Genomic DNA, 19,787 nt, shown 5'->3' with positions numbered 1-19,787 from the left:
CCACCTAATTTTGTTGGTTCTTCTTTTTCCCGTCCTTTACCTGATTAAGTTTTCTAGAATATGCGACAATATTCTTGAAAACCAGATTTGTTATAACAACGCATAACAAATCAAAAAGAAAAGTTGAGTTTGCTAAAAGTTAAGATTTCGAAATATTTAGGATAGAAAGCTTTATAATCCCTGGATTCTGTTAATTATCTGGGTATTAATAATGGAAGAAAGATAATCTGAGACCAAAGGCAGCAAACTGTTCTAGTTAAATATCTGCGTTAATATATAATAAATGAAAATATAGATAAAATAAATTACCGGACAAAATACCGTATTCTCCCAACAAATGTGTGAAAAGGTGTCCAAACCAAATTCCGGACAACACGTGATAGAGGAAGAGCCAGTGACCAATTTTGGGTTGTCATTTCAAAAGTCGTGAAATTTCCACAATAAATCTTCTACTGAAAATGAAAAGGTACTTCGGCCAGCCCTCTCTGGCCGGACTAGTCTCTGACAAACTCTAAGTGATGAAGCTAAAGAAGCTCGATACTTTGCCATAACTGTGGATTCAACACCCGATTTGACTCACATAGACCAGTTGACTTTTGTAATACGTTACGTCAAACCTGATGGTCATCGTTGGAAATAGTTTAAATAAATATAAGAAAAACACTACACTAGTAACTATTTTATAATTACATTATATTTTATATCACGTTATACATTATAAGTTGGTACCGTCAAAAAAGAGCAATGAAGTTTGCATTGCCGAGCCCATTATCATCACACTCAGCGTTATTTTTCCATTGTGCATCTACTTGAAGAAATAAATTCAAATTAGAAGTCTTATCTATCTACCATTAAAAACATTTTTAATTGTGATACTTAACCTGGACCAGTTTTAGGGCAGTAGTTCATGTTGCAATCAAACGAACTGATAACTGATATGATTACGAATTTTTCTATCTTCGGATATAGAATGCCTGTAAATATGAACATGGTACATTCTCATTAGGATAAATTTAGACATAGATGGAGCTGAATACACTGTTTACACCCCCACTACACCAACACTCACGATTACATTGTCTGACGAGCTTTTCGATAACCAAGTTATCGTCTTTACACTTGAATTACCTGTTTTATCTTAAATTTTCCCACCATTAAACCTTCTCCCGCGAAAATTAATATCAGAGGAGGAATCTTGACATTCATTCCTTGATTACTAAATTATAGAGTCTATACCCAGGTGCTCGGAAAGTTATGACAGGAAAAGAATAAGCAACCTAACGTTTGCCGATTCAAAAGGCTTCGAAGTTTCGATTGGTATAGAATTTTTCTAATAAACATACCGGCGGAAAGTTAAAAAAATTCTTTTTTTTTAATTATTAATTAATCATATCCTGGACTGAAATTTGGGCGGCAACCCATATGCAATATATTTAGTGACATATTAAATTATACAATCGAACATTATGAATTTTAATGGATGATTATGCATTTCCAGGAGCGGCTCATACCCGATGGTTAACAATCCGTAACTTTTACAGGGACAACCTGTATAGCCTAAAGATAGCAAAAATAAATGTTTCAATCGATTTTTCAACAAAAAGGAACTCTTTGTCAACTCGATAAAATTTATTATTTAAGGGATATGTAGATTTTTATATCGTTGTACATGCCAAGGAAACCGTTCGCTATAAAAAGACATTCTGAAGAAAATTATCATAAATTGTCATTATTTATTGAAAAAACTTATTAAAAAAACAATCCAGAAATTATTTGAGTAGGGTAGTAAATTAAATTCCTATTTGAAAGTCATAACTATTTTAACAAAACTATTAATATATAAATCCATTCGAAAACTGTACATGAAATATATAATATATGATGATAATAAACAATAACATCTACACCAACACTTTTTTATTCAGTTATTATAATATTCGGACGTAGACATGAGTGTTTGATAGAAATGCAAGATTTATATAAAAAAAAGCGTGTTAACTTCAAATCACTATCCATTTTTTTCAATAAGTTTACAGGTTATAATTACCAAATTATTTTTGGCCACTTAAGTAGTTGAGATTTTGCATACTGCATATTTCTCAACTACAAAAGATCAGTAAAATATAAAATTTTTTAACCTAGCACACTTCACTCTGCTTATAACTGCTAAATTCATATCATTTCCATTTGCTACACTAACGTTATTTTGGTGAGTCTTCAAACAATAATTTGCTGTTTACAGATGCACACTTTTTTAGCTTTCCCCCATTTAAGACGGTTTTCCTTACCTCTACACTACATATTGAAATTGAATAATGTAACAAGCCCCTTTTTCAAACAAAGGTTTATTTATGAAGTAATTTTACTAATATTCTTGTTAACTATAGGCCCATGACATGATGCATATAATTAAAACAAAATTACTAGAATAAAAGTTGTCGCTAGATTTTATATAACATCAAATGCAAATATTTCATTTTCATCTGGTTGATGCCTGTCATTATTTCACTACATATTAAGGTGCCACCGTCGATATACTACTTTATATTCATATTTATGTTACGAGTTGAGCATATTTGAGTCTCTAAAAAGCAATGTTAGACTGCACAACTCTCCTTAATTATTTATGTTGTAAAAAGCAAATATTAAAACAAACATTTTCTTATTAAACAATTCAACAAACCTTGAATCGAATTCTCAAATTACAGCTTTCATATGAAGATTATTAAGAATTATCGACTTTCAAGAAAAAAAATAATTGACTATTTACTGCTATAAATTGACCCTGGTCTAAAATTACACTTTTAGTAGATAATTGAAAAGTATGTACATACTTAATATACAATTAATTTTTTTTGTTTTGTGAAAATGCAATATGCAATAGAGATATAAATAAATATGACAATTAGAATAATACTCAATTAATTTGTATTTTTTATACAGGGTCAGGCAAAATGGACGGAACATAGAATTTGTGAATTAAATATGAAAAATTGTATCTAATGGAATTTTTTGTATATTTTGTATACTATCGTGTATCATTAAATGATGTTTGTAAATTTTCTCTTTGTGTTTTCCGATAAAGCAGCATTTTGCATGAACATGAATATAGTTCGAATATTTTCTAGTGGATGGAACAAGGCCATACAAAATACCCACAAAACCTCAACGTCTCAAAAAATCATTTACAGTTATCAAAATAGATTTGGTTTCAGCACGATGATGTTTTATTTCATTTTGCAACGAATTTATCTCCAATGGATTTTTTCTTTGGAATATTTGATATTTATAGTTTATACGGACTTGCTTCAAACTCTCCAAGAATTAGAAGATCGAATAAAAGCCGCGGTATAAAATATTATGAAATAAATAAATGTTCAACCCTACAATTAAATTAATTTTTAAGCTGTAAACCATAAATCAGAGACCCCCTAAACCTGGTATCAGTAAATTTAGAAATATATCTACTCAAAACATTTAAAATTTGATGCATTTAAAATTTCATATTTCAAAAAATGTGGCACGAACAGAAAATCTCTAAGCACCATTACATGATATAAAAAATATACAACAAATTTTTCACAATTTTTCGTAAAAATCATTATTGAGCCACAAATTCGGAGTTCCACATTTTGCTAGAGCCTATATATGTTTTGTAATAATTTAAACAGCATCCAAATATTTTATGTAACATAAAATTTGTTGAAATGAATATTTAAATTATTTGCAAGGGGCAAATAATAGTTTATCTCAATTTAAGTGTTATATATCATACAAAACTATTTTTATTATAGTGAAATTATTATCTTAGTAGCTCTAAATGTCCACAAACATTCTATTTTAACTTGTAGAATTCAAAAAAACACATGTTTTTGGCCATAAAAAACAGTATTTTGTATTGGTCTATATAATTAAAAGGCTTTGTACTTATAAAGTTGTTAATTAAAAAAAAATGTACCCACTTGAAACATTGATTGTTGTATTGCCAAATCAAAAAAAAAACATTAATTTATATATTGATACATTTTCTACAGTTCATCCTTATCAAGTAAAGTATACCTATTTTTGGAAGGAGCTAATTTTTTGAAAGTACTAACAGGAGGAGTAGTGATGTCTTGTTCAGTATTTGTATCAGAGTCGGGACCATAATGAAACTCCCTGTGTAGTTTTCCCGAGTAAAGATCTTTGAGAAATTGCTTTAGTTTTCCAGGAATCTCTATGTCTTTATAATTAGGAAACAGGTACATATGTCTAAAACTATCAATAGCAATTAGAGGTAGATCCTTTTCACTTTTACCAAGGTGATGTAGGGGGTGTGCAAATTTTTTACCATCGGCTGTAAGGAAGTTGATAGATTCTAAAAACAAAATAAAAAACAATAAACAATATTATATGATCAAGATGTGGGATAAATCTAGCTTACAAAAAGCTTCATCTTCTATTTCATGAAAGTTTCGCTTCTACATAACAGAATATGCACTCGGTTAAACCTAGACTATTCAGGTTTTCATTGAGACGACGACGAGATATCTTTTAGTATTTCAAAACCTCTATCTACTTTTTCTTGAAGTATGAGAGACTATCGGAACTCCAGAGCATGACATCTGGGAACACATGAAATAGAAGATAAAGATTTTTGGCAGCTAGATTCAGCATACATCCTGAACTTTCTAAAAAAAGGTGGGAATAATAGATCAGCTGTAAACACTAAGTATCTTCAATTCCACAGCTAGAAAAGGGGACACAATAGATCCATTCACTAACAGTGTACATAAAACATAAATACGATACTGGCAATTGACAATCATTTCAAAAATAAGATATTTCTATATGATTGATTGTGTCATCAAAACCATATGGGTCTGAATTTTAATAACTTCTTGAATAATATTCTTCTGAATAAGATTTAAAAATTGTCACTCAGTACCAGTTACCAATTTTCAATGATAACGACATTTTCAGCTCTTATTTCAATTTACTAAGTAGTAATTGTCATCATTCAAACTATTCATAAAACAAAATAATGGTTTTTAAAATGTACAACGTATATCGTTGTAGATTGAATCATTTTGCAGTGTGTCAAAATAATCACATAGTTGTTTATAGATAATATAAGGGGAATGTTATTAAGCTACACAATTTTATTTTATTTCAAAGAATTGTTCAATTATATGGATAAATCAGATATCAGAAAGATAATTATATAAATATGCATTATATCATTTTAGAAGAGAAATAAATTCGAAAATAACTTACGTTTTTCTGAGAGCAGCTCATTCTGAACAATTTCGTTAAATTTCTTAATACTATCCTTGTCATCTGTATGATGGAAAAGAATTAAAAACGGTAAACCTTCTTCAGTTAGTTCTTCGGCATTTTCAAATGTTATTTCTCTAACCAGTGGTACACATTTTTCCGACGCCCAAATGTGTAATTCATCAAAATTATTCAGTCCACCTGGGTACGTCTCATCCAGGTCATTTGAACGTAATTTATTAGGTCTAAATACAATTATTGGTTGACCTGCTGGGTGCATTTCCCTAGAAGCTTCCTCGAAACCCACATGAAATTGACAATCATCTTTTAGGTTAGTGGCTACGCGTCGGAAAATGCTATATTCTGGTTGGTCACGACGGTCGAAATAACCTTAAATATATTCAACAAATTCGCTCATAAATGATCTTGATTTTACGTCTTTTTTAATTAATATGAAAAATAGTGGACTTTCTCATCGACTACTATTTTAATAAATATATTATTAGAATGAGTCATAAAAGACCTGATACATTATCAAAATACTTCACTAAACTGAAATCAAAGAAGTAATAGTATGATGCTGTTTACATAAGACAGACGCTTCAATGTTTCGGGAACAGAATAAATGATTAAATTAAAATATATAGAAGGAATCATGATAATCATTAAAAATTTTCTATATAGAAAATATCAAAAAAGACTAAAATTCAATACAGTTTATCTAGGAGAACATATAACGAGATACCCGCAATCAAAATCCTTGTTTCATGAAAATATTTTATATAGAAAGGTCTAAAAAATAATAATTTTAATTTTTTGATAATTCTAACCTAAAAACTTTTCCTAACGTAATAAGAATTATTTATCTAGCATCACATTGTAAGTCTGAGTGAACTTGAAGCCCAAATTTGCTGTTATTTCTTGTAATGTTTGTTATTCTCATAGTGCTGTAGTTCTAATATCCTGGCAATCCATTAATCAGTATACAGAGTGTTCCGGGACTTGATGCAAAAAATTCGGGAGTGAGTAGATGACGTGACAATAATGCTGTCACAAAATTCTCATGCAACCCCTCGCTTCTGAGTTATAGGCCTTTAAAACTGTATAGTGTTAAACGAGCTTCATCAATAAACAGTACTTTTCCACTGTATCATCACCTCGTGGTTTATCTAGAAACCAACGAGCTCAGGCCAGTCTTGCTGGATAATCCTCTACTTCCAATGCATGCACTTTGCTCTATAGCTGGTGTTCGTAGAGTTCATTGTTGACCTTCGCCACCACGGTATCACCAAAAAAGTTCTGAGATAATCAGTCATCAAGTGGGGAGCGTCGCTATAGAAATACAAAGGTTAATAATAGGATAGGTAGACCAAAAATCGTATCCAAGAAAAACCTATCGTCTATTGCACTAGGTTATTGTAGACGCATCACTGGCTTGGGAGATAGTACTTACTACGAAAACTTAGCAAGCTACTAAAAGTTTAATTATACTTGGGCCATCCGTGCTTACTGTAGATTCATCATTTGATCTGAGGCTTTGTTTGTGATGACCAATATGCCCCCAGTTGAAATCTTTGTACTATAAAAGTGTGCTGTGTATTGAAAACAGAATAATAAAACAGATGAGGTCTATGAAAATTGGTAGATTAATACACGTATCAAAGTTTTAAATTGGCACTTGTGAATTATGGAGTTAACTATACTATAGAACCTAATATTTCACTAGTCAACAGTCAATGAATCAGCTATAATAGGAAAGCTTATTTGTAATAAATAAAAGAAGAGGATTATTGAAAAATCGTTTCCAATCTTTCTAAAGTTCTGAATTGAAATATTTAACTGAATCTTCATTTTGAAATAATACTCTTAGGTGAAATTTAAAAATGTTTCAATTGCTTAATTATTTTTCTCCATTATTGGCTTTGCCATATTTATGTAAATATATTATTTCTAAAAATTCTCGTTTTTATATTGGATTCTGTATTAAAAATATTTGTATATTTATAAATATGTTGTTTCATTGTTGCCGTTTTATTTTTCCATTGTATTGACAATGTTTTATCTTTTTTCCAAATATTGTGATATTTGTTCCATATAAATAAGACAATGTTTACATATAAAACGAGATGTTAAAAACAACATTACAATAATTTAATGTACCTAAATAAACAAACTAAGTTGGAATTTCTGGAACTGTTAGTGATATTCATACTCAACACACTTTTTACGCTATCAATACACCAATACTCACAATTACATTGTCTCGCACGCGTTTCGATAACCAACTTAACGTCTTCAGAGACCAAAAGTGAACCATCAGTCTCTGAAGACGATAACTATAAAATTGAAGAAAAGTATGGTGAACATTTTGTAATCCACTACCATCAATAATTTTGTATATGTATTTTAAATTTTTTTACAAATGATTGAAGTAGGTCAACTGGAAATCAAGATCGTTTTCACTATCTCATCATCTAATAAACATGTGAAAATTTATCAACACAAATGTCACTGTTTATAATTTCACTTTTATTATTTTTCAACAGCTCATTTAATCTAGTCCTTAAAAGATAGCAGCCCTCATATCATCATTAAGTATATACCATCTCTAATATCAGTCATATAAAACATAAAAAAGAAAAATAACTTACCGATGATTATTCTTTTATCAGATTCTAAAGCTCCCAATTCCCTTAACTCTTTGAATTCCTTAACGGGATCTTCCAATTGATCCTTAATAAATTTAGTGAAAGCTTCAACGGACCTCTGCCCCCTGTACTCTCTTTTAGCGGGTTGTCCATTGCGAATAACCTTTAGCGTCGGATATTTTGTAATGTGAAATCGAGATGAGATAGAACTTTCTTTATCACAATCAACTTTGCCTAATACAACCTTTCCGGCTTCTGGAAATTCCTTAGCAATTGCATCTGCCGATTCATCAAAAATTGGCATGAGGAGATTGCTAAATCTACACCAATCGGCATAAAAATTTATAAATACTAATTCATTGGAAGCTGGAACAAATAAAATGATATTTAATCTATAAATATATAGACTGGAACTTATAATGTCAAATTAAATTTTAAGTACACATAGCTAGACATGTTTTATTGAAAATACTGGTAGTTGTGAAAGCACCATGATTCCACTTAAAATACCCAAAAATAAAAAAAATTTGTTTAGTAGTAATTCTCAAAGGATAAAAAAGAAAGATGAAGGGATATTTCTGAATAAAAATTTGTCAAAATGTGTAATATTGCCTTACAACCCCAATTTGGCACCCAATGAAAGGCATATTTTAAAGCTATTATCTCCTGACAGAGCAGAATGCTTTAAAGAGTGGTTCAATCACAAATAAAAGTGTATAAATGTTGAAAAACAATATATTTATAAAATACCCCAAAAAGAAATTTTAAATAGCACAAAATAACTGAAGCCAAAGAATTTTCAAAGCAAAAAAAGTATTAAAAATCTTGGAAGCAGACAAATCCAATAAAACTGTTATTGACATCCAAAGATGGAAGTAATAAAATTATAGTTACTGAGTGATAAGACAAACAAAAGAAGGAGTGAAGAAGAAAGAACGAAGAAACTTTGTAAGGAAAATTCAATCAAAGGATTTTGAATCCTGATATATAACAGTAAACCATACATGGGATTGGACAGATATTCACAAGGCATGTGAAACATAATAATAATAATACCAATAATAATGATTGTGCAATATATAAGAACAAAAATATCAGATACAACATATTTGAAGGTATATTAACAAGTTGTTGGCTGTGCTGCAGGTGCATTCATATCAAATATTACAGCACATTTAGTAACAAAATACATCCAAGTAACGTTTGAATTTTTACATATGCAGTCATAACTCAGAATGTAGAATATCAAAAAAAAATAGATTCTCATGAAGTCTTTGACACTAAAAACTGCTACAAAAAATTTTACTTTATTTCTCCAAGACAAAATATAATCGTTTGGACCTTTGATAAAGCTGTGAATAATATATTTATATGTTTTGGCTTACCCAAAGTCATATCTAAATTTTGTTGATTTAATTGTACAGCACCACTATCAGTTTGATCAATAATATAGACAATCTGTAAAGTAAAGAAAGAGAATATTATTGGGCAAGGTAGACCTGTAGTATTTATAAAATACATTCAATTAGCTTGATATAAAATATCCTCTAATTTGTAAATAATTATAATTATTTTACACCTAAAATACTTAATAGGGTTTCTTAGCATATTTTTCAACGAACAGGGGGTTTATACTTACTGTAATTAAAAAAAATAATGTAACCCTAATGTTGAACATATTCAGTGTTATAAAATTCAACATCACCATAAAATTAATGAGTACAAATAAAAATATTCTGTTTTACCGACTTTTTATTGATAATATCTGTAAATGCGGCATTTAATGTTGAACATCTAACGTCATCTACTTCATTTCTAACCAAGATAATCTACTTTTTCATATTTTGACAAATTGAAATCAGGTAAATTGACTTTTCCTATGACAATTCAATGGTGACAACTGACAATTGAATGTCATAAAAACGATCAAATCAAACCATAGATCAAAAATATTTGTTTTGTATACGGGTCCGATTCCGAATCAGTTTAGGAACGATCTCACACAAATTTTTAAAACTACTGTTCGCGCAACGCTAGATTTTGATTTTTTAGTAACAATTCCCTGTTCGCGGGTTACATCGATTTTATTAATTATTAATTACATTCGCGGCATATCAACATCCAGCATAGGCAAAGGCAGAGGGGGCCATAGGGTCATGACCACCCTTGAGCTGGTTCCAGGACTTAGGTGGACCACTAATTGAACATAATGATTTTATTTATAGTAATGAAGACATTGAATTGTGAAACAACTAGCTACCCACTATACATTATTACTAGTAAACATTCCAGTTTCTGTCACTGTGAATGAAATCGGCTGTGGATGGTGAAGTGGCAGGAGTAGCTGCGGAGCTAGGGCATACCGCAGTCGATTTCGAATCTTATTTCAAATTGTGACATCGATATGTATCCTAATATAAGAAAATTTTTATGTATTATGGCTAGACTACCTGAGGGCAAAAAAATGCACAATCATTTTCCAATTGAAATGAAATCTATAACATCTTTGCCTGCATTTCGCAGTAGAAAGTGCCTTCTACTCTATAAAAGACGTTATTGATGCTTAATACAAACTATTACATATTTTGAGACTGCTATAGTTAGTTTATAGTAGTATATGTAGTTAGTATTTATATTTAATATTCAGATTTTATTTTATTTGTGTCTTTATTTAGTTATTTGTATGTTTGTTTCTTGGTTGTTTTTCAGGCTTCTGTCTACAAATTGAAGGTAATTTTTTGACAATACAGCATTTCTCTCTCCAGAGAAGAATTTTTCAACCATATATTTCATAAATTAGTATTGAAGCATTAGGGTCTGTTCAGGCAATTACATTTTTTTCAACAATATTGAATTCCTTGTTATCTTCGAAGTTTTTCTGAACAACTCCAGAATTTCAATGAATTGTTTCAGATGAAAGTATTTCTAGTTTTTATTAAGATATTGTGTCAAATTTTACCAAGATATTATTTGCAACTTATCTATGTTTAATATAATAAATTAAAATTCTAATATTAATCTCAACTAAAACAACAGAACTTTATTTGGAAAAATATACATAATTGTTTACAAAAAATTGATTGGAAACGAAAATAAATAATTTTGTACCTCAACGATTCTTAATTAAAAAATAAATCTATATATTTAAACCTACAGCAAAGAAGGAAATAGTTCTGATATACTTTGATCCCATATATCTTCAGATAAACTAACTGGCGAATCCAACGATTCATAACCTCTATCAGAATCACCACAGGATATTGGGGACAAGCAATTTGGTGTAGATGATGGAACAACAATTAAATTCAACTCTAAATCGGCTTCTAACCTCTGAAGTTCTTCTTCCATAACAGGTAATCCATTATCGTTGACAAGTATTCCTACCATATTGCTAGATTTATTTACCGTTCCAAATAAAACTTCATTTTGTGAATCAATTATGGGTTGAAGATTAGATTTATTTTCCTCAGGTTTGATATTCTTCAACTTTTTACTTTTTTTACATGAGTCTTTGGTTTTCTTAACTTCATCTAAAGGTGGTTTTGCAGCATAGTTGTGGTGGAGCAGTAGATACTCTGATATATCCTTTTCTAATGACTTAGTATCAGATACATCGTTCCCACGGGGTTCCAGTTTTGTTGATGTTTTCCCCACCATTTCTCCAAAGCTTTTTGTTGTCTGCAAATACAAAATTCAAATGAGTTCATCGAGAAACTTATTTTACATTACATACATGAGTAACGTTACACAAGCGGATGGACAGTTTTTGAAAAATTGCGCTGAACGATATTAAAATATGCATGTTAAAGAAAGTACCATTTTAAAAATTAAATTGTTATCAAATTAATTCTAGGTCAATTGAATAACAAAATGTTTATTTTCATAATTATGGGGAGGAGAAGAAATAACAACAGAGGAAGAAAGTAAATAGGAAACAATACTGGTTAAAAGTAAACATATAACAAAAAGGAAGAGATAGCAAATGCGATTGAAAAAACGAAGGCAGTAAAAGCGCTAGGAAAAGACAGCATAACAGTGGACATGACAGAAAAAGTTGATGGATTGCCTAGAATTAATGAAATAATAAAAACAGGAGTGGCTTTAGGAGGCTAGCAAACTGACATATTAGTTCCAATATATGAAAAAGGAGACACAAAGGAATGCAAAAATTATAGAGGCATTACACTAGCATAGTTGGTAAACTGTATGGAAGGGTAAAAAGGTCGGGAAAAGCAATTAAAGAAACGGTAGAAGACACTCAATACGGCTTCAAGCCAAATAAAGGTTTAATAAACACGAATTTTATAATAAGTCAAATATACTTTTGTTTCAAAGACCTTGAAAAGGCTTTCGATAACATAGACAAGAATAACATATGGAGGATCCTTAAAATATAGGAGTAGACGAAACAACGATAAGTGGTATCAAAGGACTATATAAGAAAACAACGAACAAGACACGGAATATCAAAAACATCCAAGACAACAGGGAGAAGGAGAGAACAAGAACAGCAGGAAGACTCTTCTGAGATATTAAAAATACCTTCTTGGCAAAAATAGAGTTACCAAAAGAAATAAAAACACAAATTTTAGAAAAGTAGTAACTGCTGTACTAATTTTTGAGACAGAAACGTGGACCCCCATGCAAATACAAAGAATTAAGATAAAAAGCATAGATATAACATATAGAAGGAAAACGAGATTCGACAGGATAAGAAATAATACATATAGAAAAAATCTAGAAACAATACCTATAGATACAAAAAAAAGAAGCGCAGCTAAGATGGTTAGGATATGTTGCAAAAATGGAAGAAAACAACATAGTTAGAAGAGCAAAAGTTAAAAAAAAGGGCAAGTAAAACATGGAAGTAAAAAATGGAAAGTAATGGATAAAAATGAATGGAGGAAACTTTTTAGAAGAGATACTACATCATAGCTAGACTCCACAAAAGCCTTACATCCACAAGGATAGAAAGGCTTGGGATAAAGTAAGTATTAATATGTTCCATATGGTATCTCAACCTATCTTGTTGTAGGTTATTATTAGAAGTATATCCATCATTTCTATCATTATCATAATGTTAAGCATAACTATAATGACAAACCTTGAACAATCTATATTGTACGTAATATAGTTTAATTATTGGTACTTTTTATAACAATAAATTACAGCATGCTTTTCATTTTAACCATGCGTGTATTCTAATAATACGTTGATAAAAAGAACAATTCAAATTTCAAAGATAACCATTTTCCATAAAAGATTGTATAAGATTTTCATACTTTGTGAATGAGTGGTTAACGAATTGAAATAACATGGTTAAATAAAATAAATGTGAAAATGATGATCCTTGAATAGAATAAAAATATATATTTTCTTCATTTAATGGTCAAAAGGAATCTTGTAAATTAATATTATGAATTCAGGATAGCAGTGCACGTGTTTTGATTATTGTAACACGCAGAAGCAGCTTTTATGTTTAGTGCAATAATAGTTTTTAAGCAATTGTTTATAATTCAGCAGGAAACAGCATGAGTGGATAAGAATAGGTATGATTATATAGTGGCGAAGTAATAAAAAATTATGTTGCAGCACTAACATAAACCGAAATGCAAAACGTCATGGAAATGCAAATATGTAGGTGTAGTCGAACTAAAAATTCTGAAGAATAAATTAAATGTAAATCAAGGAGTCAAGAGGAATTGGAAGGATGAAGCGTATGAAAACGCTAAAAGATTACATAAAGGAAATGAACAGTAACTGGTCTATTTTTGGTATTTCTAACATAATAAGTACCCCAGCCGATTTATGTTTTTTTTTTCTAAACAGTATTTCGAACCAATAATAGTTTGAACATTTGTTTGATTTAAAGATTACTAATACCAAACCGGATTTGTGATAAGAATTATAAAATATGTGATGGGTGATGAAAGAACATGAATAAAAAGTTATTTATCAACATATTATTTTAACGGGACTGGTGCAGTGCTTAGAGTCTACATATTACACAGATTTTGCTTGATATTGATTAACTTAAAAAAATTGTGTGAATTATATGCATCACCTTATAAAGCAAAAGGTTTGCAAATTGAACGCATCAAAGTATCTAAAAACAAATTAAAATAAAATTATTATTAAAAATATCTTCATTCTGGCAAAACTACTTATTCTAAATGTCAAAGAAAATAGTTGGTGGAGCATTTTCAGTGAGAATTGGTTATCAAAATGGTCTGCATTTTTGAGTTTCAAAAGTGGTAAATTTTTGTTGACAAAGAAATATACATAAACACGAGAAACATGAACAACATTTGTAACCCTAACCACTTCATAGATATCTCAAAATTCAAAATTTTTGTTATTGTGAATGGGAAATGATGAAACTGTTCAATATTATTTTGCAAAATTTGAAACTAAAACATAAGGAAAGAAATGATTGAAATCATTATGTAATGGGTAATCCCTTCTCTGGCAGTGATAACTTTGAAAATGACAGGACATGCTTTATATATAAATTGACTCATTCCTACACCAATATATCACAAAGATCTCTAGAATTCGTGGGGTTCAATACATGTTTCCATTAATATTTACCATTTTCAATCACATATAGTTTCGATACGAATATAATCTTAACAGACAAGGGAGCCACATGCATCACTCAGTTGCATCATCTTCATAAATAATTATACACAATTCACATAATAGAACCTCTTGACAGCTACCTATGAACAATGCAATTCTCTGAGAAGACTAGTCATTCATCATAGCTAATGGATCACCAAATGGTGCAAACTGGTAAAGCTGCGTTCACAAAAAAGTCATTGTCCATTAGATCTAGTTTGTGTAAATAATTCAGAAGCATAACATTTCTTGGTTTTCATTTATTTATGAAATTGCCCTAACGTTATGTTTCTCAAAGTTATTGCTTACTCCTGAATCAGTTCTTTGATCGGACAGTTTCCTCGTGTGGTTGTTACAGTTTATGTACATTCAAATCATTCACAAAAACAGTTTTATGTTAACTGTTACTATGTTCCATAGTGACCAAAATAGATGCCTCAACAATGGGGTTTATGCTTATTGCATTATTAATAATGACAATACTACACAAAAAATTTGCAATAAACAATGAAAACCACAGGAACAAAAACTATATAACATATATATCAGCCAATAAATCTCAGGAAACGAAAGATTTTTAAAATAACCTTAATTTCATGCTTTGGATCAGTTCAGTGAGAGAAATGGGTTATAACATTTTTTATAATTCGGTAGAAAATGAAGCTAGGTACATATAAGTGTTTTACGATATAAATTTAATTTGTTATGCATATTGACTGTTAAATTTCTTAAAATTTTTATAAAAAATTAAATATATTATATTGCCGGTCATCAAATAGCGAAAATTTTATTAGATATTCTCGCTTTGTAATCACCTTACAAACTTAACAAACGAACCCAACATTAAGAATTGTAGAGATAATATCATTATCTTATAGTAATAGGGTATTACTATTATGTTCATTACTTTCTCAGTATTATTTGATTTAGTAACGATTTTATTTAAGAATTCCGAGGGATTAATTTTTTGTGTAATTATGGTTATTTATACTTTTAATAATTCACTGATTCTAATACTTAATGTAATGCGGAAGTTATTTACAATTCAGTTCACAGTCGGGCGACTCATCTCTTTTTGCTATTTCATGACCGGCATCATACCAAAATTTACAAATATACTAGAGAAAACTTTTGGGAATGACATATAAAAAATATTTTTGTGTATTTCACAACAAAAACTCTAAGCTGTCAATAACATATAAAAAAATATTCGTACCACCTTATTGTATCATTATCTATGTGTTTGAAATTTGCAATTAAAATATAATAACTTTGATACTATGTAAATTCACAATAATAGAAATGATTGAACAAGGTGGTTGTTAAGTCTCAATTTAAATATAATAATGAGCAGTACTCCTCAATAATAATGAAACCTCGCATATTAGTATTATTAAAGTTTTATGTAAAAATTGAGTCTTTTTTGTTTTTCAAATTATTACTTGAAATAACTATAGTTACAAATCTATCTCTAATTTGAAGTAAAGCAAAAGACACTTACGTCACTATTAGTTTCTGAAACTGTAGTATCCAAGTCTTTGGCAATGTCTTGCAAAAGGCTTTGGGTAAGTTGTTCCAATGAGTTAATGTCAACGTCCGCTTCCAGTTCGTCGAGAAGATCGGGTAAAGAAGGTAACTCAGTACGATTTTCATCAATATCACTGCTCGTTGTTTGCTCAAAAACGCTGCTGGATGCGTGGCTCTTCCTTTCTGTAGAAGGAGGGACTCTGTTGATCCATTGGGAGTCTCATATCCGACAGAACGGCTTTGGGCTTTATTACAACTCGAGCAAGGACTTTGAAGACGGTTGTACAACTCTCTGTTCTCTTCTTGAAGTTTTTGATTAGCGATTTTCAGATTTTCACACTCAGCTGTAAGTAACTCGTTTTTGGAAAATAATTGTTGGAGTGCTTGTTCCATATATTCCATCTTGGCTTTTTTCCGGTCACGAGATGTTTGAGCTGCCACTCGATTTTTCAATTTTCTGTAACAATTATGACTTTATTAACAAGTATGATTGTAATAATTATTAGTATGCTACACAAGTCGTATACGCCTAGGACAAGAATGGCAGTATTACAGAAATTAACAAACATTTGTCTAACCCTAATTTCGCCATATAAAACCATTATTGTTCCAAAGTTTCCACATAATAAGTTGATAACAAATAAAAATAAATAAGAAATGTGTTTTTATTACTTAAAAAAAGTTTTTTAATATCCTAACCTAATTTCAGTTTTCAAATGAATGCTGTGCAGCTTATAATAATTAGTGAATTATGTGTTTTTCTGTAATTTGTGTGACATTAGTTTGAATTTACAATCTCATTTATGAGTAAATTTCAATATTCTAGTAAATTAATATTATCATTTAAGCCCGTTTCATTTGGAATTTTTGCCAGTCTTGGAAATGGATGTGCAAAGACTTCGAAAAGCTTGGTATAGTATAGAAGAATTCACATTACTAACTTGTTTTTATGGCTGTGTTCCTCATGATTGAAGGATTATTTTTTAAATAACAGAAAACATTAATTTTTTTAATGTCAGAACATAATGTCACAAAATGTATCAGAGAAAAACCTAATGTTGCTCTTCTTGACATATTATATTACTTTCTGACATTCAAAAACAATAATTTCAACAAATGTTAATTCACGTTTTGACCAGTTCTAAGCAATTTGATGATGCTGCTAGTGAAGAGGGAAATGATTTTAGGTGTTTTCTGATGGAAAATTAGTTTTTAAAACAAATGTATATTTATCTTGCATGTACTTATTATGTTTTTTAGATCTATCATTACCAATTAGCTACTTGAAGTGATATGGATTAAAAACATGAAAATTAAATAATGACTAGTTTTACTCCAAACAACAAAAGTTCATTTGATTAATTACAAACACTAAAGTGAAATAAACTTTCAATCGAAAACTGTATAAGAAGAATTTTTGTTTTGTTGTCTAAAATATGTTGCCATCTTCTCTTATTGAATACAAGTGTAAGATTGGCAAATGTGATGCCATAATCTCTATATTCTACTAAAGCTATTAATGCTAATAAAAATTGATAGTTTAGAGTACAATTATACTTATATCAATATTATAAAGGTATAATCATAATAGAGATATAGGACGAAATATACAAATATGGCAATAATAAAAATGCACTCACTTTCTCTGTAGTTTCTCTTCCCATGTTAAATGGTCCAATTTTCTCTTCTTCGTTTTAGGGGTGTCGTCACTGATTTCCATTGGAAAATTCTGTTTTCTCTCTGTATTCTCTAAATATTTGAGAATTGACGAAACAGCTGTAGCCATAATAAGTAAATTCGTTCTTACTGTTATCCAATTGTTAACATTAACCACTTCTAAATTATTATATTATTTTATATTCTGAATATTTCTTCAATGTATGGAATAATGAGTTCAAACTTTGATCTTTTTTGTTCTGATGCAATTACCTATTTGGTAAAATTACACTTCATTTCTTTCCCCACTACCTATATATTGCGTAAATATCGATCTTACAATTTTTTGACATGAACATTTCGGGTTATGTGGTGCTTTTCCATTGGCTAGAATATTTGTCTTATATAAATATAGCCAATAAACTTCTAGATACAGAAGCGCGCAATTTGAAATGTAAAAATTACTTGAATTTTTTGGGTGTATGTAGGTCACGATTTGGCTGATGAAATATATGGGTAATTCCTGTAACTTGTTTACCACTTCTATTTTACATGAATCATATTTCATGTCTCTTTAAAAAAAAAAGTTTAAAATAACAGGTATATATGTTTTTATGACTGTGTTACTCATGATTGATGGACTGTTTTTTAAATTAGGACAACGAGAAATGATTCATAAGATGGAGAAATATCTGGAAAAATTAAAAGAAATGAGTCACAAGATCATAAGATGGAGAAAGGAAAAGAGGCGAAGAAATAAGAAAAGATAAACAGGAAATAATTCAAAATTTAGAGAAAGGACAACAAGACATGATGCATACGATTAAATATATAAAAACAAATTTTAATTGGGAGCAAAAATTCTTGAGGGATACATGGTTAAGAAAGAAGACTTGGAACAAATTGGTATTGAAATGGAAAACATCAAGACAGAATTAGAAAATATGAACAAAGAATTTAAGAAGGAATTTATGGGAGAAATAGAGCCAATAAACACAATTGAGACAGAATGTGGGAAAAGATATAATAGATCTTAGAGCAAATGATAAAATAATAGATACAGATTGAATAATAGGAAGGAAATTGATGTCTATGGCAAATACCACACGTTTTGATCGATCTGTTGGTAACAGAGCCTGTAGTAACTGTACCTTATAGGCATACAGACGCATCTGTTTATCAAGAACCCTGTGGATTGTGGTTGTAGGCATTTGGAGTAGCTTTGAAGCCTGACGAATTGAAGTTTTCTTATTGTGCTGCAATGTTTGCCGTATTCGCTCCACATTTTCTGCACTTGTGCTGGGTCGTCCGGCTCCACTTGATGCTTTCCATTTCCTCGGCGGAATTCCAAGGAGTAGGCAGATTGACGCCTTGAAATCAACCGAAAATAAGGAGTTATTCGTAGCAGATTGAGACCATGGACTTCTTATCAATGAACGAATAACCACCCTATCTCTACACCCACCCTTCCCTTGTTAATGGCGTCAAAGTGGTAGCCGAAACGTCGAGAATTTACGAAATTCCAACGCGGCTCAACCCGTGAATCTAGTGCATCTAATTTTTTTGATTTTAGGTCCGTTCTGTTTTAAAATTAGTTTTTTTTGATAATTTTTAAAAGATAAATTTTGACGTTTCGACTCTTTATCAAAATATGATATTGACAATGACAATTTGCTTATTTATACTAATCTATAGATCACCTTCATCATGAATATCAAAATAAAGATGAAATCAACTTAGAACTTTATTTCAATAAGAAAAATCAATTTTTCCTTGGCCCCTATATCTCAAATATATTACAGAAATCAATTAAATTATTTGTAGTTTTATTAGAATTTACAAAATACAACTATAAATTTTACTTAAATTGTTTCTAAAAATCCCATTTTTCGTGTATTAGATTCCGTTTCAAGAATTTTTGAATCATGAATTTTTATATTCATGATGAATGTGATCTGTTTCAGGTTAGCTTTGATATTATTATTTAAATAAAACACGATTAGTTTGAGAACACGTTTTACTTCGATCTTCTATATGTTCTAACCTAACTATCTAAGGCTCCCGCTTCCCAACTGTCAC

General features: G+C 30.0%; 2 protein-coding genes and 2 long non-coding RNA genes across 4 annotated transcripts; 1 reads left to right on the top strand and 3 right to left on the bottom strand.

Moving 5' to 3' along the window:
- Nucleotides 1-669: 669 nt before the first annotated feature.
- Nucleotides 670-1,045, bottom strand: LOC130895434 (uncharacterized). Its single transcript, XR_009059464.1, has 2 exons — nucleotides 882-1,045; nucleotides 670-805 (listed from the first exon to the last, which is right to left on the bottom strand). It is a non-coding gene; the product is annotated as an uncharacterized LOC130895434 (long non-coding RNA).
- Nucleotides 1,046-1,713: 668 nt separating this feature from the next.
- LOC130895433 (endoplasmic reticulum resident protein 44) lies at nucleotides 1,714-9,806 on the bottom strand. Its single transcript, XM_057802708.1, has 5 exons — nucleotides 9,544-9,806; nucleotides 9,290-9,362; nucleotides 7,908-8,270; nucleotides 5,257-5,646; nucleotides 1,714-4,357 (listed from the first exon to the last, which is right to left on the bottom strand). Exons 1-5 carry the CDS (start codon nucleotides 9,610-9,612, stop codon nucleotides 4,029-4,031), a joined length of 1,224 nt encoding a protein of 407 aa, XP_057658691.1. The 5' UTR covers nucleotides 9,613-9,806; the 3' UTR covers nucleotides 1,714-4,028.
- A 1,112-nt stretch (nucleotides 9,807-10,918) lies between these two features.
- LOC130895430 (X-box-binding protein 1) lies at nucleotides 10,919-18,222 on the bottom strand. The gene is made up of 3 exons (XM_057802702.1): nucleotides 17,693-18,222; nucleotides 16,027-16,509; nucleotides 10,919-11,582 (listed from the first exon to the last, which is right to left on the bottom strand). Exons 1-3 carry the CDS (start codon nucleotides 17,836-17,838, stop codon nucleotides 11,495-11,497), a joined length of 717 nt encoding a protein of 238 aa, XP_057658685.1. The 5' UTR covers nucleotides 17,839-18,222; the 3' UTR covers nucleotides 10,919-11,494.
- LOC130895431 (uncharacterized) lies at nucleotides 16,791-17,373 on the top strand. Its single transcript, XR_009059463.1, has 2 exons — nucleotides 16,791-16,963; nucleotides 17,313-17,373. It is a non-coding gene; the product is annotated as an uncharacterized LOC130895431 (long non-coding RNA).
- Nucleotides 18,223-19,787: the final 1,565 nt, after the last annotated feature.

This window comes from Diorhabda carinulata, chromosome 6 (genome assembly GCF_026250575.1).
Source record: "Diorhabda carinulata isolate Delta chromosome 6, icDioCari1.1, whole genome shotgun sequence".
Classification (NCBI taxonomy): Eukaryota; Metazoa; Arthropoda; class Insecta; order Coleoptera; family Chrysomelidae; genus Diorhabda; species Diorhabda carinulata.
The sequence above is the reverse complement of the archived record's forward strand: the minus strand, read 5'-3'. Positions and strand labels throughout refer to the sequence as shown.